This window comes from Myripristis murdjan, chromosome 21 (genome assembly GCF_902150065.1).
Source record: "Myripristis murdjan chromosome 21, fMyrMur1.1, whole genome shotgun sequence".
In the NCBI taxonomy this organism is placed as follows: Eukaryota; Metazoa; Chordata; class Actinopteri; order Holocentriformes; family Holocentridae; genus Myripristis; species Myripristis murdjan.
The window spans coordinates 13,436,198-13,462,154 of record NC_044000.1 but is presented as its reverse complement, the minus strand read 5'-3'; the positions used below and the strand labels follow the sequence as shown (position 1 = coordinate 13,462,154).

The following is a 25,957-nucleotide window of genomic DNA, read 5'->3' as shown; positions in this document are numbered from 1 at the left end:
AGGCAACATTTGCCTTACAAAGGGAGCAGGCTAAGTGTTTCTACTCTCCTTATCTAAAAGGATCTCTATCCTGCTTTAACGAGGCACTTGACCTTCCCCAGCGCGCTCCTGTACTCCCTGAGTGACGCAAAAAAGTGGGCTGGCGGAGCGCTAAGTGCAGTAGTTTAGAGGACTATCGGCGTGCGCTCAAACACCACTACTCAACCAGACTTCACATAGAGCGCCTATGTTGGTGCAGCCGTCTTTCTCGGATGTTTTTGCAATGCAAATATCTTGGCGGAGATACCGGGATGTGTACGGATGCGTGTGAGAGAGATAGCACTGACACTTCTGGTAATCTGCAACAATCTCCTCCATTCAGTAAGTTGAGAGGTTGATGAAACTTTTCTTGAATGCCTGTCCCGCTGGCTGGCACATCTGGACGTGGGTCGTCTGAGCTGTCAACTCCAGCGCCAACTTTTAGCCGGACCTGACCTGACCCCCTTTTCTTTTGTTTTTTCTCCCCCTCACTCTTTTGAAAAATCCTACAGCCTTGAGACGGAATATTGGACTTACTCGCTTTCTGTCTCTCCTTTTCTCTCTCTAAACTATTTGTCAACAAAATTACAAATCACACAATGGAACTCTCATTCCTCAGAATGACGTACGTCTTGGTAGTAATTTGTCTTTTGGATAAAAGGTGAGTTGGTTTAATATTAAATACTAAATAGTTTAATATTAAATGGAATTGCCTTCTCTAATCAGTAATCTCGATATATACAGAATTTATCAGTCAGTGCCCAGAGTTCATATGTTCATATTCATATATGTGTGAATCTTTGTCTTTTTTCTTTTCTTTTTCCTTTACACGCTTAAAAATTGTAGTTTCATAGTTTCATGAACTGATTAATTAAACTAGTGTAATATATATATATATATATGTGTGTGTGTGTGTGTGTGTGTGTGTGTATATATATATATATATATATCACTGTATTCATCAAAAAAAGACAAAAAAAGAAAATAATCAATATTGTAGTTAGCGACTTTGACAATATAAAGTTAACTTTTATTCAAGTAATGCTTTTTAGATGTTGGACAACCGGATTTTGAAAAAAAAAAAAAAAAAGGCAAACATTCTGAAACATTGTTTGGAACAGTTCTTGCATTGCTTGGAAATTAATCAAAATTCATTCAACTGCCAATATTCCCCTGCCCCCCTCACAAAGGAGCACACACACACACACACACACACACACACACGTGTGCCCTTGCAGACACCCATACACAGTTGTTGGAAGTTGTTGGAACAGGTCTTCCCTCAAAGCAGGGAACACAACAGGTAGGAACAGAAGCCTAACTGCAATTACAAAAGCAGGTTGTTAAAAAAATGTCATGCCATCCAGAAAAGTGGGGCAGAACAGCTCAAACAGATAGATCTCATGTCAGCCGGCTCTATTTTGATCGACCACATCAGATGCACCGTCACTACTACTTGGAACATTGTATTGACTCACTGTTCAGAAATAGCACAAGGTGGTTGGTGAATTTTAAAGTGTAGTTTCTTTGACTTGCAGCAGTGAGGAGTTGCACAGGCATTGTGGTGAATGTAGAAACAAAGTTAGAGGTAATGAAGAAGTTGTGTGCATGTGTGTGTGTGTCTGTGTGTGTGCGCGCGTGTGTGTATGAGTGCATGCACACAAGCATGCGTTTGTATCTATGAGTGAGCGTGTATTTGTGCCTGTATGTGCATGTGCTTTTGTGACTGTACTTCTGTGTACATCTGTGTGTGTGTGCGTGTGTGTGTGAGCATGCTCATGTTCGCTCCTGTGTGCCTTTCAATTTGTGTGTGTGTGTGTGTGTGTGTGTGTGTGCGTAGATGCAAGTGTTTGCCTGCAGTTACACACTGTGTGCAAGTGCATTTGTGTGTCTCAGTGATACAAACACTCAGTCCCGGGAAACCTGTGTTTTAGTCATAATCATAATGAAAAGAAAAGCAGGGCACCTTTCAGCTCACATGCCATCATCAGTGTAGTCTGTGTTTTCCTTGTTAGTGTTTCCCTATGAAGTCGAAAAGAGCTGTGACCGCTGTCAGCTGAATGACTGTTGTTCACATGATTGATCTGCAACAGAAGCAGCAGTCTACTACAGTGGAAGGACACACCTTAAAGTGAAAAAGTCCAGCCACAACTGAATTTACAGGCTATTAGTGGGTGATTTCCTTAAGTTTAATGGTGTGCAGGTAGGTTGCTGTTTTTACTGCAATATCCTGCCATATCACTTCATGTAAAAGATATATTGGATGATTTGCACTAACAAATGGGATACCCATCACTCAACTCTTCTGTGAAACCCCCTACTTCATATTATTCCTATTATTTTGGACAGTTGAATAAACAACTGTCTTGAAAAGTGAAACTTAAATCTCTGATTTGATTTTAGGTCCTCTTGAGACACCACCAGGACTGACCTAATTAACCTAGTTTGTATACAAATGGATTGTTTTAGCTTGCACATCCAAACCAGCATTTCATTGCAGTGATATCAGCTTAGAAACCTAAAATGAAATCACCCTGGATGCTCTCAGTGTGTCCTTAAAGTCAGTCTTCTATTCAGTGTAAGTAGAAAGTTTGTGGATTTTGTTTTGCCTGAGGATAGCACACACTTAAGAGCAGCTTTTTTAGCTTTGTGAGGATTTTGCGTGGTCATAAATTGAATCAAAATCAAAAAATTAGGTCTCAGGGTGGATTTTCCCTTTCTAGACCCTATCTGCCACCATCTGGACATCATTTTACAACCGTTAACCCATACTGTGTACCATTGAGGTTTTACAGGAGTCAACTATAGTGGAAACCCTCAAGTCAGGGCCTCTGCTTGGTAATGTGGGCCCTCTTACAGCGCCACGACACATAAGACCATACATCCACAAGAAAAGTTGTCCAGACTTTTGGGAAGAGCAGCGATTCTCTGGGTCTTTTTTTCCTGCCAGTAACCTGACTTGTGTGCTTAATGCAGGGTAGACTCCAACGAGATCTTGGGCCTGAAGATCCCCAACATCGACCCAATCCTGAATGCCAACACGGTGTGCCTGACGCTGCCAGGGCTAACGCGACGCCAGCTGGAGGTGTGCATGAGGAACCCAGATGTGACAGCCTCAGCCATCCAAGGAATCCAGATTGCCATCCATGAGTGCCAGCACCAGTTCAGAGGGCACCGCTGGAACTGCTCCAGCCTGGAGACCAGAAACAAAATACCCTATGACAGTGTGGTCTTCAAAAGAGGTCAGTTTTATGGTCATTATACGCAACATACCATAGATACTACCTCCTCACATGAATGTACATCTCAAATTTGTGACAGTTTTGCATCCAGTTTGCGTTGCATTTTTATTGCTTTGCATTATTCAGTGCATAATGTCGTAAACTGCCCATATAAAACATGTGACAGTATGATCTTCAAAAGACTTCAGTTTCATGGCCTTTCTCTACACAACAGAGTGTGGACACAATAAAGCAGGGCTTTGTATAGTTCAGAATAGTTTAACTGTTCAGTTTTGAAGCAGGGCAACTCTTAAATAGGTTGGCTATGGTCATTTGTGACAGTGTTAGCTCTTCCAACAATAGCCCATAGAGATGACATATCACTAGAGATTACTCTTTGCACAATGCAATGTGGTGTAGTCTTGCAATTCAATATTTTAAAACAGTTTAGTCTTCAGAGTATGGTTTCATCTTCAATGTTACTTTGATAAGATACCTTAAAAGAGGAGGCTACCATGAGGTTGGATGTCACATAGATATTCTATATATTTCTAAAGGAGCCTTGCTAATCCTCCAAATGTACCAAAAAAAAAAGATGATCAAAAGAGGTCAGTTTCCTCACAGATACATTTCCAAACTGTTCCCTGGTGATGATAATCCAATGGTTATCTTCAGTAACACTTAGTAGGCCACTGTGCACAATGCATTATTTTCCAATGTAACCATACAGTAGCTCCTCAATAGCTGACACAAAAGAGCAGCTAACTTCAAAAGCAGTTAGTCACCTCAGAATTAGCAAACCTAGTGCAGATCAGTTTCCTCTGAAGCTTTGTGGTGTTTGGAGCTTCGCAAGTCAGCCACAATGGATGAAAGAGGATCTGTAGCGCCGTGAAGCCTTCAGATGGACTCATCTCAGGTTATTTATTGTGAAAGACATCTGTTCTGAGTAGCCTGAGCACCTGGATGGATGCACAGTGCTCAGTATGGTTGTTACTTTGAGTCCTGGGTTCAGTTCACCTTCAGTTCAACCAAAGGATGAAATGGATACTCCTCAGAGATCAATATTGTAAATTCCTTCAGCATGCACATATTGTTGTATTGAACATTTGAAAATAGAGAGGGAGCTGTCCTAAATATCATAAGCAAACTAATTTAGTCTTTGTTTAAATTTAAATTGTATGCCAAAATAACATCTATTACATATCAAAGCACTCTGATGATTCTTCATCCATTACCTACCATTACAGCACATGGGTTTTGGTTATCCTTTATATGCAGCCTTAATTTGATTGTGCATTGCCTTGATAATATGTGCCTCCTGTGATGCAAATGAACACTTTTGTCATTATAAAAATGTTCATTTGATTTGTTCGAAATCTGGTTCAAAGTATGTTCATGACAAAACTGAACAATATTTATTTTTTTCTGAATGAGTGAAGAAAACCTTTGCCCTACTTATTCTGTTCAAAATGTGCTGAACTCTTTTTTAGGCACAGATGAATTGCAGATGGAATTCCCCCAGTGAAGATAACTCACTAATTAAATGCATTACACCTTGATTTTGGGGATGTTGCTAAAAACATGTTCTATCCAGACTGTGGGCATGCAATTCTTGATTTTGGTTTTGTCACATTTATTCATCCATTAAGATCTTTATTTCCCATCATCTCTGTGGATTACTTGAAACAACTCCCGCAGCTCTGTTATATTTGTGCCAGCACACCTCTGGTCCAACTTTCACTCTTCACTGACTCATTGAGAAGCTGTTTGTCATTATTAGTTGAGGCAGTTGCTGGTTGTCTGGTATCCCTGTTTTGCCCCGGGTGCAGAAACTCCAAACCACTGATATAAACAACGTCTTTAAATTGCATGATTCATCTGTTACATGTTAATACGCTATGCTTGACAGAAGCTAAAAAAATGGATACAATTTAATGTGCCACACCACTGTTGCGTGCAGCTACTGCAAAAGGCATTATTTTACTCCTGCATTAAATAGCACAGATTCACAGACATTGGTTAAGCATAATCAAAGAGATCAACACAAGATTTTGGTGCAGATTTCCACAGAGAAAATTATGGTCACAAAAGGCTTAATCTGCACACTAGACTTGTAAGTTTGCTTTGTAATAAAACCATCCAAAGAGATATCTTAATGTTTGGAAAGGCACATGAAACGGCATTTACACAGTCACACCAAAACTTTTGTTTTGAAACTGATACAAATTCTTTGGCATTACCTTACCCTAGGATTGACAGGCCACCACAGCTATTAAATAACTGACTGAAAAATGACAATAACAAGTAAAGTTAATCTCACTATCTTCAAGATCACTTTCTATTAATAGCATAGCTGTTGAGTAGGATATCAGGTGCACTCCACCTCAATGTTTGTTTGGGTGTCTAATTTTACTACAGCAGACTCGGGTTGGATCTTCGCTGGCTCATGCACTTATCACTCTGCTGATGCATTCTGATAACTTTAATGCACCCATGTTCGTTCCCGTTTAGCCTGGATTAAAAAAAACTAGGCTAAAAAGGCAGTCAGGCAGGACAAGGAACGACAGGCATAGGAGAGTTTCTTTCTATCGTCCTCTATCTCTCTGTGTCTCTCGTTCTCCCTCGCTGAGCTGCTCCTAATGCTTTTACTCCCCTTGCCAGTGCAAGTGCTTGTGAATTTGCTCTCAGCACTTTCCCAACTCTCGGCGGCAAAAGCATAAACCTGTTTAGTCGGTTTCTGTAACACAAAGTGACAGTTTCCTTTGAAACTTTAATTCATTTTGCCACTTCCTCTGCCATCAGTTCAGCCGGGCGTGCCGTGGCCGGTGAATTATTTGTTAGATTGATTTGTTCCCAGTCTTCCGGCTGGCCTGCGCAGTGGAGCCTGGCACAGAGCAGGGCAAGAGCTAAAACAGCCTTTCCATGTTTGAGGCTGCGCCTAAGTGCCATCCCTCTCTTCCCCTCCACCCCCCTCCACCCCCCATGGAACCATGGAAAGATGGGATGATGGAGGGAGGAGGAGAAAAAAGTAATTGCTAGAGTGAGTGAGTGAGTGAAACTGAAGTAACAGAAGTAAATTCTTCAGTTTCTATGATTAGTTTAGTTTTTAGTTTGTGTAATATAATTTGAGAATTTGTATGTGTGTGCGCGCGGATGAGTATGCATGTGTGTATACCTCATTGACTTTATGCATGTGTGTGTGTGTATATGTGTGTGTTTATTCTACAAAATAAAATAATTACATAATTACCATTGTAAAAGGCTTTGGATGATAGCAATTTGCAAAGACAGTAAGAAGTGTGCAGTGCAGAGGGACTATAGGGGCTTGATGTGATGTATCTGCGCACTAAAAGTCAACCAACACTCCATTCAATCTTTATTTCTAGGTCCAACTTTCAAGAGGTTAACACATTCACTATGACATGGGAGGATGGTTATGAATGAAAGCAAGGTGTGAGTTCAGGAAGTTGCACTGAATCTCCTCAGTGAAAGCTGAAGTTAATGAAAGTGTAATCATTCAGATGGCGGACAAGAGAGATATGGTGTTGAAACCTCATTTAAACTGTAGTCTCAGTTGATGCTCTGACAGAATATTCCAGTAATTCTGGTTCTTACTGCATGCTCTACCCTGAACAGTAATTGTTGAGAAACATCCAAATATAGTTTCTGTTTTTAGACACCAGAAGGCACAATGGTCTGGCAGCCAGTTAAAGAGACAGAACTTTTGTGTTTGAATATGTCATTTCAGTTTTATAGTGACTCGAGCGTCCCTGCTTGTGAAGGACAGACGCAGTGCAGTTGCTTGATGTGACAGCTCTTCAGTGCCACCTTCAGATGCTCTGAGGCTGAATTTCTGTTCATCGTGCTGAATTCCACTACCAACAGCTTATTTGCCATTGTAAATTATAGAAAATAAATAAATAAAAATAAAAATAAAACAGTACAGCAGCTGATATATCATACTTCAGGCTTTACAACAAATTACATAAAGTTTATTTTAAAATATAAACAAGGAAATAAAATCAGGAATTGCCAAAAGGAGCGATGGTAGTTAATAGAGTTTTATTTGACTCCAACGAGCAGCCTGAATCATTTCCCCTGCTAGCAGTATGCTATAAAGTCTTAAGTGGTTTCTTTTCATGTATTCTTTACAAGTTTCCATTATAATCTTCACTATTTTCTACACCAGTAAGCGAATGCCAGTAGGGCTGCTTTTATAGAACCTGAGGGTACCATGCTTACAGGCAGTAAGCTGAGCTTCAACAACAAACACAGGGAGAGTGTAGAGGGTATGAGTGTAAGTGCTGCTGGGGCACGTCATCCTTCAATATTTAGGGTTTCCCCAATGGATATGTTTTTTTTGTTTTTTTTTTTTTTTTTGGGAGGGGGGGCTACAGAAATGTAAAGACAAAGCCAGAGAGAATGTCTGTCGTTATGTGTGAGAGAGAGAGAGAGAGAGAGAGAGAAAGAGAGAGAGAGAGACAGCATGAGCCCTGTGAATTAAAGATAGGTCCTACTAGAGTTGTACTCTTTGCATGGACCACATACAAGTTACTGTAGACTGATTGGAGAGGAGACAGGGAAGTGATTATCCATTAATGCAAAAGCCCTCACAAGTTGTACAGACTCATTATGTAGTTATTTGTTTCCTTTACATGCAGTAGCCTGTCTGGGCCATATTGGGCTGATAATGAGGCAGGGATCGGGGTTGCAGTGCATAACTAACCAAACACATGCATATTGCATATTCAATGCTCCTGAACCTTCATCACAAGCAATGCTACAACAACGAACAGAAAAGGACAGTTCATATTGTTGTTGTTCTTGAGGATTGTTTAGACTTAACAGAAAAAAACAAACAAAAAAAAAAAAAAACATGGAATAGGCATAGGTCATGGTTGAGTCTCCATGTGCCCGTTCCACATTTTTTCTCAGTTGAGTCTAAACAGTCCTCTTTTCAATCGACTTTTCTCAATTTTGCACAGTGCGCCTTTAAAGTTTGCATTTTACATTAGGTCAACATGAAACAGAGCAAAAAGCGAAAAAGCGAGCAAATCTTCAGCAACCAGCATTTGTGAAGCTGTAACCAACAAATGTTTGGTATTTTGACTTAATAGAAGACTAAAGCGATCATTCGATTATCAAAATGCTCGTGGTTTAATTTCTGTTGACTTACTGATCATTTCAGCATTTCCCAGTGATAGCCGAGTTAATGGCTAGGTTGGATGAAAGAACTCAGGAAAAACACTGGATATAAACAGCACGATGGACAGAGGGAGACACGGCCCTGTTATTGTTACCAGTGTGTCAGCGAGTCCTCTGATGGGAGGGGTGGTGGTCTGTTCACTTTCAGTTGATCCACAGAGACGTAATACGCAAGTGTTGGGAACACTTAATTGCTATTGTCCCAGATGTTTCTCCTATTTTTATAAGCCTCGGCACATGTGTACTGTATATATGTTTATGTGTGTGCATACTCCTTTGTGCATACCCTTAACAAAATATTATGGCCTCTTTCACCACACTATTTTTTCATTAAGTATGAACAAATGCATGTGGAACAGCCTTTAAATCCACAATCAGTGAGCAGTGTGGCAGGAGTTGTTTACAGAGAGGTTAGCAGATGTAGTTTTTTCCTGTCCTGTTTTTTCCTGTACTGTTCAGCAGGAAAATAACTTCACAACTTTAAAAGTTGTATCCAACAGCGGAAACTTCAATGAGAAGAGTTACATGGTTATGTCTACTACTACTGATGCTATTGTAGGCCAAAAATAGAAACTGTACCACAGGAGTTGTAAAATTGGAAAAAAAAAAAAAAAAAAAAAAAAAAAAAAAAATGAACAGCACATTGGTCACAATACTCTGGTGTTCAGTTTTATCTAGTTTATTTCATCATGTTGTCCGCCGTCCTCTGTCTATTTGTTATTCCTCCTCTCCTTTCATCTCTCAGGTTTATGACACGTGTACAGTGGTATGTTCTGCCTGAAGGTCATTGAAAATTTGGTAACACTTTACATGAACTCCGGTTCATAACATTAATATTGCCTCCGCCACAGATTCACAAGAGCTACATGGCACATTCCTGAACACTGATACAATCCTCAGGTCAGCTCTCATAAAGTGTTCATATTATACACTGAAACGCTGTGTCAATCAACAGAGCACAAATTTTAGCTTCCTCTTGGCAATTTCCATTTTAACTGACTTGCTCAATTTTACCAATGAAAATAATTGTGATGAATCTGTTTTTCTTACATGTTATGTATCCTTTCCCAAACTCATGTCAATCTCAAATTTTATTGCCTGACTATGAAATGTCTTCTTGTTCCTTCAGGTGCATCTATATTTATAAGATGTACAACTATTCTCCTTATATGAACCCCTTCCCTCCCTCTTATCCCCTCAGGTTTTAGAGAGAGTGCCTTTGCATATGCCATTGCGGCAGCAGGCGTGGTGCATGCAGTAGCCAACGCCTGCTCCATGGGCAAACTTAAGGCCTGCGGCTGCGATGAGAAGCGGCGTGGAGACGAGGAGGCCTTCCGCATCAAACTGCACCGTCTGCAACTGGAGGCCATCCACCGGGGGAAGGGTATGGTGCATGGCGTCATGGAGCACTTCCCCGCCGACCTGCCAGGGCCTCAGGACTCCTGGGAGTGGGGCGGCTGCAGCCCTGACGTGGAATTCGGAGAGAAGTTCTCACGGGACTTCCTGGATGCCCGTGAGACCTACAAGGACATCCATGCCCGCATGAGGCTGCATAATAACAGAGTTGGGAGGCAGGTGAGTGTGAGAGAACATGGGCAGTTTTAAAGTCGAGGTCCAACAGAATTTCTCTCTTGTGTGTCCTAGTGAATTTTATCTACTATGAACATACATCTCAGGTGTGTGTGTGTGTGTGTCCCAAGTCTCTGTGCCCATTTGTGGGTATTTGCGGTTGGATGATTTTGTTTAACTCTCAGTGAACTTTCTACTGTCCTGTCTGACGGTGAAAGCTAAATTGTGATGACATTCACCCATCCATACTGTAGCTACTACACAAATCAATGGGACTGTCACAGGAGCTAGTTTTGTCAGTTTAACCTTCATTTCAGTTAATATGGGCTGTCAATTTTCTTAGCAGAACAAAATGAATTATCGTTTCTGTTTCCATGTTGAATCACCTGATCTGAAATTTAATTGACCCTGGCTCTGTTGTAAGCAACGGTGCCATAAGTGACTAAAGGCCTATAGAGGGGACAAATACTCTCTGCTATCTGTGTAAAGATGCCACTTTCTAATATAAACTATAAAATGAGAAAAAGATGTATCTAAGGTCATGTTTTTCTATGCTGTTGTGCATTGTGGCTTCATTCTCAAAGGGAAGGTTGGAAAAATTCTACTGTACTAATTCTGGGAATCTTACAATAGTCACTGATATACAACCAGCTGAAGCAAAAAGGAGCAAAAAAAAAAAAAAAAAAAAAATTACTAGTAAAGCAGGTGGAGCGTGGGTGGGTTGAGGGCCTATGGGCCAATGATAACGTCACAGTGAACAACACACTCTGATTTTATTGGCAAGGTCCACAGTGTGCTGTCATTATTACACTGTGATTTAATTCTGTTGGCTTAGATTATATGTGTGTGTGTGTGTGAGAGAGAGAGAGAGAGAGAGAGAGAGAGAGAGAGAGAGAGAGAGGGAGAGAGAGGAAGGAGTGATCTATGTATGCTCTCCAAGCTGTTCGCAATAATTGTTACTTGACAGTTGATGTTGAGGCAAAAATAACAACAGGATGTCTGTGATGTTTTAAGGTGATTTGAATCAAAATCTGACAGCATTAGACAATGTAATTAAATGCAGCAATGTTGTTACAGTGTGTTTCAACTGGGAACCCATACATTGTATTATAACAATCACAGTTATATTCTGTACAGTTGTAACTAGTGTAACTTTCACAGCTCTCTGCAGCTGACACACTATTGCTGTTCTCCAAAGAGGAACTGTTTGCACAACCCAGAGCACTAATGCAGGACAGATGCAGGGTGCGAGGCCTCTGCTTGGGTTACTACTGTAATTTTTATTTGTCACATTCATAAATATTTGCTTTTCTTCCATGGATTGCTTCATCCTTTACGACTATTTGCTCTCACAATCACATTTCCAAATCAGATTAAGCTTTTTATACCTGTTTTGCAACAAAGCAGGACTCCAACCTAAAACTGGTTGACAGGAAAATTGGCTTTTTGATCCAATAATTCAATTAGGCTACTGGAGTAACAGCACATTGTTAGTTTACCTTGTAATCTGTTGAGCTTTACCTTCATGGCAGATGAGATTCTCTGCTCTGATAGATTTTTAAGCAGATTCTCAAAGTTTAAAAAAAAAAAAAAAAAAAAATCATTATGAGCTTATTGTATTGTACTGGGAGCCATAGCTCTTGTCCAATCAAGCATCTTGTGGCTGGCAATTCATGCATGCTCAATTTCATCTACTTAACAGCTCAGAGGAAGCATTTGCCCTCTTGCCCTCTTCCCAGTGCAGCCCCAAGAGAGGTATGCATATTGGCTAAGATGGCAATGGGACTCGCTCTAGGCTTCTTTCATGTGTTGGAATTAGCTTAATGCATCGCCACAACTGGCAACAACTAGTTTTATGAAGATGCTTTCATGCATGAATTCATAATGACTGTAGTAATGGATGATTCAGTGTAAATGTTGCTCACATAGGGAGCAATCTGAAGTATTTTTATATAAAGCTAGTGGTAGATAAAATTATAATATATTGACTTTTAGTTTATTTAAAGTTTGATTAATGATGACAACAATGATGATAAAGTGATTTTGGATGACATTCATTTTAACTTTGATTAATAATGACATTGACATCGCAAAGCATTGTGCTCTGAAGGATTCCTTTGCTCATGTGGTTCATTTTGTGGCTTGTTTTGTGAGAGTGGTGTATTATTGTTGTGCTATACTGTCAGGCTAATTGGATAATAAGGCCATTAGATCAGCATAACATCTGAACTGACATGTGGAGGTTGGCACTATATGGTGGCATGTTTATTTGAGTTTTTTGTCAGCCTATTAAGTTGCACCAGAAATGCAATAGCAAATTACATACAGAGTAATTAACCTTAAAACAAGCCTTATCCCTTTAAGCCAGCCTCTTGCCATGACTTCTTTAGCTGGCAGGTTGATGCTACATTTGGAGCCATTGAGAGACAAACAGCAAAAAATAGCCGCCCTCTGTTTTTTTCCAGTTGTGTCCCTGCACTGAATTGATCTCTAAGTCTAATATCTAACCTCACTTGGCTAACTACTTGTTACAGTATGTTCTCCCTTGGGCAATGGGAAAGATAGATGTAAATGACAGTGATAAGCCTTGATGGCTTCCAGCGCTGCAGTGGAACACAGACAAGAAGCCACTGTAAATTGCTCATTGTTCACTGTTTCCTCCTAAGTAATTTGGGCTAGTATCTTTCCATCAGTTAACTTCTGGTTTCCTTGATTATGCAGACAAAACACAAATGGGGAACGGGTCAGCCAAATTGAACAGCAGCATGCCTCGGCAGTAGTGGTAATAGTAGTAGTCGTGGAGGCAAGTAAGTACATAAATTCCAATCAGTGCTGTTGACATAGGAATAAACTCTAGGTGGGCAGCAATGTGACATGAGTGGTAATGCTTTCATGAGCTCAGATTCCAGGGCAAGAGAATAATCTGTCTTTTGGGTCTTTCTCATTCGCTTGGCTGTAATAAAGTTTTAAATCCTGGCAGCAGGGCTGATCTTGCAATGGCAATGGCATGTGTTCTATCTTTTGAGTAAAGTTAATAGCAGAGTGGCCTATTTGTATGTAATGTCCCATATCCAAAATATCCCAGGTTTGATCCCTGTCATAGTCAATAATATCCATCAACAGCAGTGTAATCTGTCAAAGTGTCCCTGAGCAAATTGTTGCACCTCTAATTATGGCAATCCACTGTGGATTTCAGCTAAATACCTAACAATGAAAAAATGATGGGTTATGAAAGCCGCGGTAAGCGAGAGACAAAGAATTGTTTCCCTAAAATAGTCACCCACCTTAATTCTAATGGTAATTTCCCAACAAAACACAATGACTTCATTTTGTATTGTGATTACAGCATGTGGAGATGATCATATATCACTCTTTGATAGGGCACAGAAATTTGAACGGGCAATGAGGCCACTGGCAGGTGGCTTTAAATAATAACCTGTCAGCCAAAGTATAATGACAGAGGCACCAATTAGCTGGAATATTTATAAAGAAAGTGATGATTTCATTGCACAATAAGCCTAACCTCAGTGATGAGACAGATAACACTAAATGATTCTTCTGTGTCACAAATATCACTTTGGCTAAATCACTTTGGCTCTTGGTAAAGAGAGGCATCAGTTCTCGTGTTTTGAACTACTGTTTTTCTGACAGAATCGCTATAGTCGCTGAGAGAGAGTCATAGTGCGGTCAAGTTGTCTCTGCTGTTTTTGCCAAGAATCTGTGTTTGGCAGTCGCAGTTGATTGTGTGTGAGAGAAAAACATTAGCTAGTGGGATGTGTCATGAAACTGTCAAGAATTGATGCACAAGACGAGACATGGAAACCGACACTAATAGTATACGTGACCTGAAGCAAAAGAGAGGCAGAAGACGTTTATGAGGCTGCTACTTTGTTACAGGAGCCCTCAATTCTGATGCACAATGCAAGTTAAGGAATACGTTTATGTCAGAGACATAATTTTGCCATGGTCTATATTGCACATTTTACATCTCAGGATGGAATCAGCAAGATAGAGATTTTTGTGTTCAAATTGAGAATATGTAAACCTAATCCTCAAACTTTGTGAAGCTCTGGCACAGCTATGAATGATGTCACTAATTTACAGGATTTTTCAAGACAGGTGATGCTTTCAGAATGAAAAAAAAAGAAACTGTCAGATTCATCACTGTTAATTTTTTTTCCACTGTGCCAAGCTGCTAATGCCTAGCCTAGTATTCTTGACCTCTGCTGTGGCCAAATATAGGCATCAGTGTAACAAGAGAAACTTTCATGTTTGATCTTTCCGACCCAGCGTTATGATCTTTGACTGAAAGCTGACAGCTACATCAAAGAGACTACCTCGTTTTTGGCAAAGATTCTGGTCATGGCCATTTAGGCTAGCTGATGCCCGATGCCTCTGAACTTTCCCTCCTGTGTTTTGACACCGGCTTGATGACCTCTGATGACCTTGACAGGTTCAAAGTTGAAGCTCTTTGTCTACTTACCCCATGTGATATATGGCAGGTATATCTCTCTGATGTTCCGAAAATATGCATCTCCCAAATAGTGAGCTTGTCTGGAATGGAGAGATTAAGAGAATCCCGATTCCTCTGTTATATACCTCAAATTACACCATGATCGTAATGGTATGATATGAGGGGACGTTGTAAATGTTCAATACAAGACCAAAATTGTAGTTATGAGGTTTTACTTGAATCAGAGGAGTCACGCTTAGATGTCACAGCACACCACAGACTGTCGATTAGTGCTCTAATGAGTCTAATGCACAGAGGCAATCACAGGCTGGAAATGTAATACAGAAAAAGAAAAAAAAAGGGAGGGGGGGGAGGGGGGGCTGCAGAGGCAAAGGGATAGTAAGAAAAAGGAGAGAGAGCACAGCATGAGTCACTGCAGACCTGTTATAGAATACTGTGCACCTTGGTGACTTCAAACAGCATAGAAAGCCCCAACAAAACCCCTCTAAGACCTTACCGCATTCACGCACACACACCACACACACACACACACACACATACAGGGCCCCTACAATCAAACAGAAAACACTGACAGGTGGGGCCTCAAAATAATGCCTTCCCTTCCCCTCACTCTTTCCTCCCACCATCCCACCACCACCTTACCTCTCTCTCTAACCCCCCCAGCCCCCACCCCTCCCCACAACTCCCAACCCCCTCACCCCACCTCCCCCTTTCAGAGAAGTAGTCTTTAAGTGAAGGAATGTGGTGGTTTTTTAGCGGGGTGTGCATGTCGCCTCATGCCCACCCCGGGGTTCTCACGACGTCCCGTCTTGTTTTTAGCCCTAATTAGTGGCTGCTGGCAGTTTGGAAACAGATGTTTAAAACCCTGCAAAAGATTTTAGACTTCAAACACTGGGGCGGAAAGTAGAAAGAGATTCGCCCTTCCTCCCCCCCGCCCCTCTCCCTCCTTCTCCTCTCCCTCTCTCCGCCTCCTCCTGCGCCTCTCCAATAGTGCAGATTTTGCAGACGAGTTTATCGCAGAAGGGTTTTGGGGGGGGGGGTTCCAAAACACAGATGTTTTGACACCATGTTGATCAGCATCTCTGTAACGCTTTTTTACATGCTTCTGCTTGGTCACGTTTACATTCTTGTTGCATTTAATGCAGTTGGTAACAGTGCTCTAAATATTAAATGACTCTACAGGATGGATATATTTAGAGATAAGTCCAGTTAAATATTTTAATTAATTTAAGTATTTGTTCATGTAAACGTCCGATTTCATTTCAACAATTTCACTTTGCACAGCAAAGAGTGCTGAACTAGTTCAGTGCTGCTTAACTAACTTTTTGATTTTAAGGTGGTCTATGGAAATTGACAAGGGTTGGTTTAAGTGAGAAACATCAAATTATATTCTTTTTCCACACTCCTCACTTAATGTGACCCATGGCACTTTTGCATATTGCGCTTTTAATTGATTTTTACTCTTTAACTGGAGTCACTGATCAACAGAAATCTGTCCTAATCTTGCTGCTGATTTCACCTCAGATGTGTGATTTTGCTCTGGATTTATTACAAATCAGTTTTTTTTTATCACTGTAAATGGACAGTGTTCTCCAGGGTGCTGCTGGGCTTTAAGGAACAAAAACACAGTACAGTAGCTAATAAGAGCGGTTTTAGCGGCATGACTACATGTTTACAGTGGCGGCTTGTAACACGGAAACATTTTGCCAGGCCAGTAAATTTCTTTGCCAAGTTTTTCTCTAAGCCCAATCATTTAAAATTGCACACCTCAAAACAAATGCTTGGCATGGCTTCCTATGTTCCTGTAGCAAAGGTAAGAGCCATGCCAAGGCTCTGTTGAGTCCTGTCAGTTCATTAGACAGGTGGTGACAATGCTAGCTATGCAACAGTCTGCAGTGTGACTGGCAAGTACCTTCTTCCATGGTAATTACACCTTAGCTGAGTTGAGGGGGGATGAAGAGGGATGGTATCCCCTTTGGTAGTGTTTTTACTGGGGAAACTACACAGTTTATCTCCTTTCCACCCCCTTGTTAAATATGTAAAATTAACCCACTGCTCATCACTGTGATCAGATTTCGAGCAGAGATGCCACTCGCCTGGACAGAGTCTAAACCACCTTAGTCATTTTACCTTAGTCAAACCCATTAACCCCCATTAAATTTCCCCTTAAGCAGCTTCAGAGTTAGTATTTAGATTACAGTGTCAAATACATATTCTGTATCTGCTGGTTGCAATGTTTTGCTTAATGCACTTCACTGATGCAGCTTTACTTAAGCTACATAACGCTGATACTGATTGAAATATTCAAATCCAACATGCCATTGATTTATGGCAACACCACTAGATCAAATAGAAAATATCTAGATGCCTTATGCATAATTTTATAATTCAGGAAGACATGTTTGGTATCCTGGGCCCTCCACTAGAATTTAAAATCAAGTTCTGTGAGTTTGAACAAACCCTAACTGTGCAGCATTCATTTGTCATGATGAACCCGTTGATTGGACCAGTGGAGACTGAGTTGTGAGGTTCAATACATAAAAGCGAATACTCTGTGATGAATCAAAAGCATGCTGACCTCAGTCCTGAGAAATGCGTTGAAAACTGAGCTGTCACCAGCTGACAAACTGAAAGTGCAAATTACTTCTTTTCTCTGTAGTTGCAACAATGCATTGATTCACCATAGTCATCAGCATGCAGCAAAGCGATCTAAACCATTATGAAGCTAGATCAGCACCTCCACTCGCTCAATGAAAAAAATAGCAATATCGGGATTTCAAGATCCTTTAATGCCTAATTTAATCCCTGAGCAATGATGAACCGCTTTGGAGAGTCCATTCACGGTAACTCGTTGACTCAGAACCCACACGAAAAGCAAAGTGTGTTTGATCAGAAATAGCAACATTAGCGCTGGGTTAGCTCTGTGCTCCTCAGAGGCCATTTCACATCATCAGTGGTGTGCAGAGCATTCCATAGTCCTGACAGTACAGGGAGGGAGAGCATTTGATCTGACCCACCACACACATGCACACACACATGCATGTGCAGAGTCACACACATACACATGTGCTCATATGCAGAGACTTGCACACACACACACACACACACACACTCACACGCATACACACACACACGGGCTGCACAGTAAAAGCTCAGCAGGTGGAAGTGCTTACGCTGGTAATAACATTTTATTAGAGGCTCTAAATGAGATCTGTGGACATTGTGTACAAATAACAGTGAATAAAACTATACACACAAAATACACAGAAACACACATATACTTGCAGCCACAACTGCACACATTCTAACAAAGTGTATTACTGTAGATTGATGCATTTGTTCCATTTATTACGTGTGTGTGTGTGTGTGTGTGTGTGTGTGTGTGTGTGTAATTGTCTGTGCGTGCTTAACGTTCTTTTGATGCAAGGCGTTTGATTTGTTTAAAGTGATGTCTGGGCTTAATGTGCTGCTGTGGGATTTGTTTGTGTGCTTTGATATCGCCTTGGCTTTCTGCTCGGATTTAATGGTCCTTTAGTAGATGGTCTTTGAACTGACAAACACAAGGAAGCACAGAGACTCGTCTACTGTTTATTGAACACAAGGGTCGGTTGTGGGACAGAGAGACATAAGATCAGAATTCCCCTAAAAGTATTTAATGATGATGACACAACCTGCCACGACAATGTATTTGTACAACACTGCTTACAGCTAGGATGAGGGTTTGGCCCATGGAATAAAGTGAATATGGATAACACAATGGAAAGTTTAATAGAATAGTAAAATGCAGCTGGGCATGACTGGTGGCAAAGTTGCTTGGATTCTTTGCCTCGAAATGTTGAGCATTTATCAAGCACCATGTGAAAAGCGTAAATCTTTTTGACATTTCAAGATTTCAAACTTGAAGATCAGGAACAGGGATCATGCATTTGATGACAAGGAACATTACACACTATATGATATATACTATACTACGTATTCAACTATATATTCGACTTCCACGACACAGCTCCAAATCTTGCAGGGTGCTCCTGTTACCCTAAGTCAGGATAGCAGACAGCACCTTACTTAGTTCCTGTTTTTTCCATGTCCAGCTCCACTCTCATTGGCTATTGGCAGTCTTTGTCAGAGAGCTGTGTTATGTTTCCACTTCACAGCACAGGGAGTTTTGCAAATCAAAGTTTTAAATACGCCGGCAGCTCCACCTGGTCTGCAGCTTGATTAGAATACACGAAACTGAATTGTCAGCCCATGTCAAGTTATGATATTTGCTATGCTGAATGTCAGTACTGACTCTTTCATGTTTGCTAAGTCAGCAGTGACTCAGCCCGATCTTGACATCTGGCCATGACAGCTGAATTTGACACAAAATCAAGTTAAAAGGTGGGTAGTGAGAAGCTGGTAAAAGATGAGTAACACAATACATTTGATCTCTTTATACAGTGAATACACTATGGTATTGTACACTATCCCAAACTATAGTGTACTGTACCTTCTCATGTGGTTAATAAAAAGAAAAGTAAAAGAATTGCAGCTCTTTTAATACTTTGGGCATCAAAAAAAAAAAAAAAAAAAAAAAAAATCTAACAGCAGTTTCATTCATTTTGGCACTGAGCCATTGTGGATGTGTTAGAATGGTAACACACAACAAAACAGAAGTGAAAAAGTGTGGTTGGAAACTAAAAAAAAAAAAAAAAAAACAGGAAAGAAAGAAAGGAAAAAAAACAATAATTCCTTATCAAATTAGAAGAAACCAGGGCAGCCTCAGCAGTGTACAGGTGATCTACCTCAGTTGACATCATTCTGTGCTTTCAAATTTAACTCTGTTTCATTTTAGTCAACTCCACTATGCTGTCCATGCTGTCACAGTAGTGTGCCTTGCTCTACTCCAAAATGTTGCACTTTGCTCCGCTCTACTGTATAATATAGCCTGCAGTCCTAATCTGCCACCAACATGTCTTATTTGATCTCTGTCTGGGGTTGTTTTATAGATGCCTCTGTCTCACTCTATAAGCCAATTAAAAGGCACCAGATGTGTGTTTCTAACTGCGGTCCACCAATGAATTTGGAGGCAATTACATCCTCCTAGTGTAAGTGCAATGTAAACCAACCTGTAGCTCACAGCACAGAGGTTTTCAATCTTTTTCTCCAGGAGCCGCCGTTTTCAAAAGACTATGTTTTATGCTAATGGGTTACTAGCCCACATCATTTCATTCTGTCTATCTTACATTGCAGAAATGTGGAAATACTTGGGCGTCATGACATGCTTTATTCAAAAAGCATCTTTTCCTTATATTATATGACCTATTTTAATATTCTCACAATGCAATACTGCAGGATTTTATGTGCATTTTTCTTTGTTTGACAGATTACGAGCAAAGTATTAATTATCTCTGAGGTTTGGTGACACCTACAACATTTGTGTGGTTCCTAGCTCACATCATCAGCAAGACTATCATGATTCATGACAGGTTAGATAAGATGAGTGATTGCGTTCTAATCTGAGGCTGATTGCAGTGAGCGGCGATGACTGAGCCTAGATAGAGTATCAGTGAGTAGGCCAGGTGAGTACAAGAGGTGGAGTACAGCAAAGAGCTAATCCAGTGATCATCTCCTCGTCTTGTCATCCTCTTTTCCTATCTCCTCTCCTCTTATCTCACCTTCTGCACACCCCACCCCAACACACACACACACACACACACACATCCACCGCAGAGCCTCTCCTCTTCAAGCATTTTGCGTCCTGAAGGCTTGTTCTCAAGACCTACAGTTTGGTTCCTGCTGCCACAGGGCAGCAATAAATCACTGCATCAGTTTGTCTCTCATCAGCCACAGTAGTCAAGTCAGATATTGTAAACACAGACAAACACACAGACACACAGACACACACACACACACACACACACACACACACACACGCATACATACCCACACACACACCGACACACAGTCTCTCTCTCTCTCTCTGTCTCTCTAGTTCTCTGTCTCTCGAGTTCTCTTTCTCTCTCTCCCCTGTTCGTTTGTCTCGCCCGGCCATTGCCCCAGGTACATATGAGGAGGAACAGGAACAAACCAGATAGTCACAATCTCTCATCTGCTTATCAACTAAATCCATCAGACCGCTAGAGAGATGTAGATCTGGAAAAAAAAAATACAGTCATAACAATGAGTACAAGGAGTGTGATTAGAAGTGGCTCTTTTTAAAAACCTGTTTAATAATGGAAGTTCAATAAGACAAAGCACTAAAAACTGTCTCTCGCATGTTGTTACCTCATATCCTCACTGTGTTGTAGGTTAGTCACCAACAGAAAAGGCTAACCTTTGCCCAGTGCTCCAACAGAATATTCACATACAGTTTCACATATTTGAACTAGTTAAGGCATGCACCTTTCACTTTGTCAAACACTTTTGAATAGCTTCACAAGTGGACACATCACCTCATGTTTACATACATGAAGTGCTAGTTTTATGCACTACTGCTACTTTATTTTGTAGTTATTTTTCCTTTTTCTCCCCACGTACAAAATGTGCACCTACTCTTTTGTCAGATGGATAGGCACCCTGTATTAAACACTGACAGACCACTTCTAACACAGCAAGAGCAGACAGCTCCCCTATTTCCGATCACCTATTAAAGGCTGGGATTGTGCCTGTTTGCCTTTCAACTGCCTGTCAAAGAGAAAGATATTTCCCAGACAAGCAACCTGTGAGATCACCTGTGAGTGTGTTTTATTGTTGAGGTTTCAGTAGCTCACTAACTTTGTCAAGCTTTGCCCAGTCAGTGTGCGATCTGTGCTTAACAGATAAATCCACCTCAAAACAATTCCTTTGATCTCGCATGGGCAGATGAATTGCATATGTTAATTCCTAAATGAGCGGTATTCCCCCGTTAAGCTATAAAGGTAATGCAGGCGACAGCACTGGCTTTGAGATTCGACTTTTAGGCTTTAAATCTAACATGTTGAGTCTGAATCTATCTTTTTTTTTTTTTTTTTTTAATTGAAACACTTGTATTTTTGGAATTTCACAATGCATTGACTTATATTTGGCTTTATTCTAGTATCATGACATCATGCCAAACAACAAAAAAGGCAGAACTGAAGGTACAAGGTGTTTTCTAGAGACCAGTAAAGTGAATAGCTAGCTTAAGAAATGACACATACAAACAGTTCATGCAAAAGTATTTCATGCTTGGAGGCTGTAAGTGCTACCTGGGTCAAGTGTCTCGGCAGTCTTGAATTCACATGTTTTGTGCCCTGCAGCACAACAGACAGCTGTGATACCAATCAAACTAATTTCAAAATAAGCTTTTGACATTGCCAAAGGATACTATATCTACCAGCAGTGAATTTTGCGCTCCATTGCACAAGCAATAAGTTTGGGACACACTGATGTCAAAGACCTTGTGTATATACTCGTAATCACTTGTGATTACTTCAGATGAATTTAGCGTTTTCTTCTTGATTTAGCATTGTCAGAAATATCTCTTTTGTACCTAATGTGGCTAAGAATTTTAAGATTTTTTTTTTTTTTTTTTTTTTGGTGTGTTCTTTGAAGTCACTAAGCAGAGAAGAATGTACCCTGAAAACAGTAGCAGTATGGATGCAATTATGATGCCCGGTCAGTTTGTCTTTAAGGTTTAAGTGGGTTAGATAGTTTTATGATTACAGGCTGTGCTGTGTGTTTAAGGCCAGCAGGTTTGTGATGCTGGGGTTGCCCTGGCCCTTTATGCAAAAACTGAGCTGAATGCTGCAATCTGAAGTCATTGCAAGTGCCGTTTGTGGGATTATGATAGCGCCATGTTTACAAACAAGACTTAAAACCTCTATCACCTCACCACTGATCACTGCTTTTCCACACTCTCAGTAACAGTATAACCGTGTTTATCCAAAACTTCTTACCAGCCTGTTTCTTAACAGGCTTCAGGAGCAAAAAAGTGCAATGATTCAAAAACTTGAAATTAAGATCAAAATGTATCCTCTTTTCTTTGGGCATAATTGTTGTTACAGGCTACCTAAATGGTTTTCATACATCTTGATACACTGCACATTTCAGAGTTGGTACCATTTAATTCTACTGAATGGCCTATACTGTATTTGAGGGGTTTGGATAACCACCGTATACAGTGGTAGAAGCACAAACATATATTCAAACACATAAACATGTATTTACATAGGCTGTACAAAAAAGTATGTGAATAGACGATAAACCCATACTTACAAAACGTGTAAACACATTTGCATAACCCATAAGTCTGGCTAGGGCCTGTTTCTTTTCTTTGATTATTTGTTACGGCTCTAATTAGAGGCGTTATGTTTTTCCCTCCTCCACAGGTTTTGCAATGGTGGTCTGATTGCTCATGACTGATCACTATTAGCTTTGGCTCTGTAGCAAACAGGAGTGCTTCCTTTTGCTGTTGTTTTTTTTTTTTCTTTACTCCCTCGTTCCAAATGGATGAGTCAAGTGGCCCCATTTATCACTCTTTCTTCCACCACTCCACTCATTCATGCTCCGGAACAAGGGAGTATGCCTCTGTCTCTCTTTTTTTCTCTCACTCTTTATTGTGCATGGGATGTTCAGTTGGGAAAACCCACAGCACAGCGTGCGCTGAAATGGAGCCTGGCGGCACGCAAACCAAGCCCTCTTAACTATTCAACAACTTGTTCTCTGTTCCCTTGAGAAAGGAGAAGTCAAATAGGGATGGCGAAGTATCTGTTTTTGGCGTTGCTCCAAACTGACCTCCAGTTTGGAGAGGTGGGTAAGTGGATTGTCCCACTCAATAAGCATATGACAGGTCTTTCTTTCTCTTTTTTCTGTTCTTCTCTCTCTCTCTCTCTCTCTCTCTCTCTCTCTCTCTCTCTAATGGATCACATCCTAACTAAATAATGAAGGGGTTTTGACTGTGTAGTTTCTTAACGGGGAAAATGATCCACGTGGTGCTCTTCTTGGGAGAGTTTCACGCTCTACAGCAAAGCAAGAACAGGCTACAAGATTATTCATGCACGCACACACTGACATCCATATATAGGCATACACAAACATGCACACATGTACACACAAGCATGAACATGTGCGCACAAACACACACACACGCACTGACACGCACTAACACACACACACACACACACACACTATGGTTTAGTACAGTGCACTTGAATAGAAACACAATCCTCTGTATTTACTTTCTGACAGTGGAAATCATTGACTTATCTCCTCAAATATAACATACATCCCCCATTACTCTCTCACGAAACAGATATGTGTGTGTGTGTGTGTGTGTGTTTGTGTGAGAGCGAGAGAGAGAGAGAGTGTGTGTGTGTGTATGTGTATGTGTGTGTATGTGTGTGCATGTGTGAGTGTGTATGTGTGTGTGTGTGTGTGTGTGTGTGTGTGTGTACACAAGTGTGTATACATTTGTTTGCTCAAATGGGAGCATTAATGCCAGCATGCGTGTTTCTGTGATAGAACACAGAATGTCTATGTATACCTGTGCATGTGTGTGTACATGTGTGTCCTTAATGTGTGTGTGCGTGTGTGCATGTGTGTTTGTGTGTACGTGTGTTCGTGTGTGTGTGTGTGTTTGTGTGTGTGTGTGTGTGTGTGTGTGTGTACGTGTGTTCATGTGTGTGTGTGTGTGTGTGTGTACGTGTGTTCGTGTGTGTGTGTGTGTGTGTGTGTGTGTGTTGATAGGGGCGGCAGCAGCAGCGGCATCTGTCAGTACTCTGGGTGGCCTGGTGTTCCTGTTGGTAATTGGATCTTAAAGTTTAGAACTGGTGATGACTGACAAACACGCGCACACACACACACACACACACACACACACACACACACACACACACACACAAGCTCCAGCCGTTAGGGAACATTGCAAGGAGGGATGGACAGGGCTCATGCCATGTGGGAGGGACATCCGCTGACGTTTGTGTGCGAGTGTGTGTAGCTGAAAGGGGTGTGGAAGTCTTGCAGTGTGGGACATCCTTGGACAGGACATTTGTGTGTACTTGTTTGTGCACGCAGACACGGCCATTATAGAGCTCCTTTGACACATTAAAAGTTGTTCAGGCCTTTTTTCATGCTTATTGCTTTGTTGTTGCACTATTGCTTTACACACACGCACACACACACACACGCACACACACACACCTTGTAATGTCTATATTGAACTGAAGCAAGGAGATCTAAATTTCCACTGAACCAGAAAAATGACACAACCAATAATGCAATGTGAAAATGGTTCATTCAGTCATGCAATTTCCCAATTTCCTCAATTTCAGTGAAATTGACACAGTGGGACACTCAGACAACTTTAAAACCAAGGGAAGCTGTGAATATACAAGTGGCACCAGGAATCCATCAGCCACCATTAAACCATCACACGAAAATATGTAAATACCGCAGTATTGGAGGTCTAATGTGCCGCTACATGTGTGCAAGGCTTGGAGTCATTGCTTGATGCCAAAAGATGAATAATGACACTACTGTCTGTTTGGGTAATGCCTGCATCCACTGGTGTTATTTGATATCAGTATGCTTGACAGCAGTCTCAGAGTGAGACCACCTGGCATTTTTAGCAGGGGGCCTATGTTTCTTTAGTGTTTTAAGTGGCATGCACTATTTATTCAATCACCTTAGGAATGAAGGTTGGTTAGAAGAATAAAAAATGCGTTAAACAATTTTAAAATACTGGGCCAAAGCTAATTGGAAATATGGCATGCACTCTGCAAAGCCCCCATACCCAGAGTCCCATACATATTACACTTGTGGAATTAAACCAATAAGCAACCGAGACATTGATCTTTGTAATCTCTTTCAACTCCCCTCACTTTTCGTCTTTATTTCTTTGCCTCTGTCACCCACTCATTCCCCCTTTCTTCATCCCCCTCTTTCTCTTTCTTTCTGTTATTCTCTCTCTTTCAGGTGGTGCTGGACCACATGAGGAGGAAATGCAAGTGCCACGGGACATCAGGGAGCTGCCAGCTGAAGACCTGCTGGCAAGTCACCCCGGAGTTCCGGTTAGTCGGCTCGCTTCTTAAAGAGCGTTTCCACATCGCCACGCTTATCAAGGCCCACAATCGAAACACCGGCCAACTCGACCACTCCCACCACAACAACCACCACAACCACCATAACCACCACAACCACCACCACCACCACCACCACCATCAGAACAACCACCACAACCACCACCACACGCATCGCCGGCGGCCCAGCATCAATGAGCTCGTCTACTTTGAAAAGTCACCAGATTTCTGCGAGCGGGACCTGGGATCGGACTCGGCGGGCACGCAGGGCCGGATCTGCAACAAGACCAGCCCCGGCATGGACAACTGTGAGAGCCTGTGTTGTGGGAGGGGCCACAACATCCTGCAGCAGACGCGGAGTGAACGCTGCAACTGCAAGTTTCACTGGTGCTGCTATGTGGTTTGTGAAGAGTGCAGGATAACAGAGTGGGTCAGTGTCTGTAAATGAAGAA

At 41.2% G+C, this 25,957-nt stretch overlaps 1 protein-coding gene across 1 annotated transcript; it reads left to right on the top strand.

Moving 5' to 3' along the window:
• The first annotated feature begins 217 nt into the window (after nucleotides 1-217).
• wnt10a (wingless-type MMTV integration site family, member 10a) lies at nucleotides 218-25,957 on the top strand. Its single transcript, XM_030081564.1, has 4 exons — nucleotides 218-679; nucleotides 2,995-3,260; nucleotides 9,646-10,019; nucleotides 25,402-25,957. The coding sequence occupies exons 1-4, from the start codon at nucleotides 618-620 to the stop codon at nucleotides 25,951-25,953; spliced, it is 1,254 nt and encodes a 417-aa protein (XP_029937424.1). The 5' UTR covers nucleotides 218-617; the 3' UTR covers nucleotides 25,954-25,957.

Bases quoted from the DNA above. Each gene is read 5' to 3' on its own strand.
- wnt10a (XM_030081564.1), top strand. From the start codon at position 618: ATGGAACTCTCATTCCTCAGAATGACGTACGTCTTGGTAGTAATTTGT. The intron at 3,261-9,645 runs GTCAGTTTTATG...TTATCCCCTCAG, and splicing joins CAGTGTGGTCTTCAAAAGAG to GTTTTAGAGAGAGTGCCTTT. The intron at 10,020-25,401 runs GTGAGTGTGAGA...TCTCTCTTTCAG, and splicing joins ATAACAGAGTTGGGAGGCAG to GTGGTGCTGGACCACATGAG.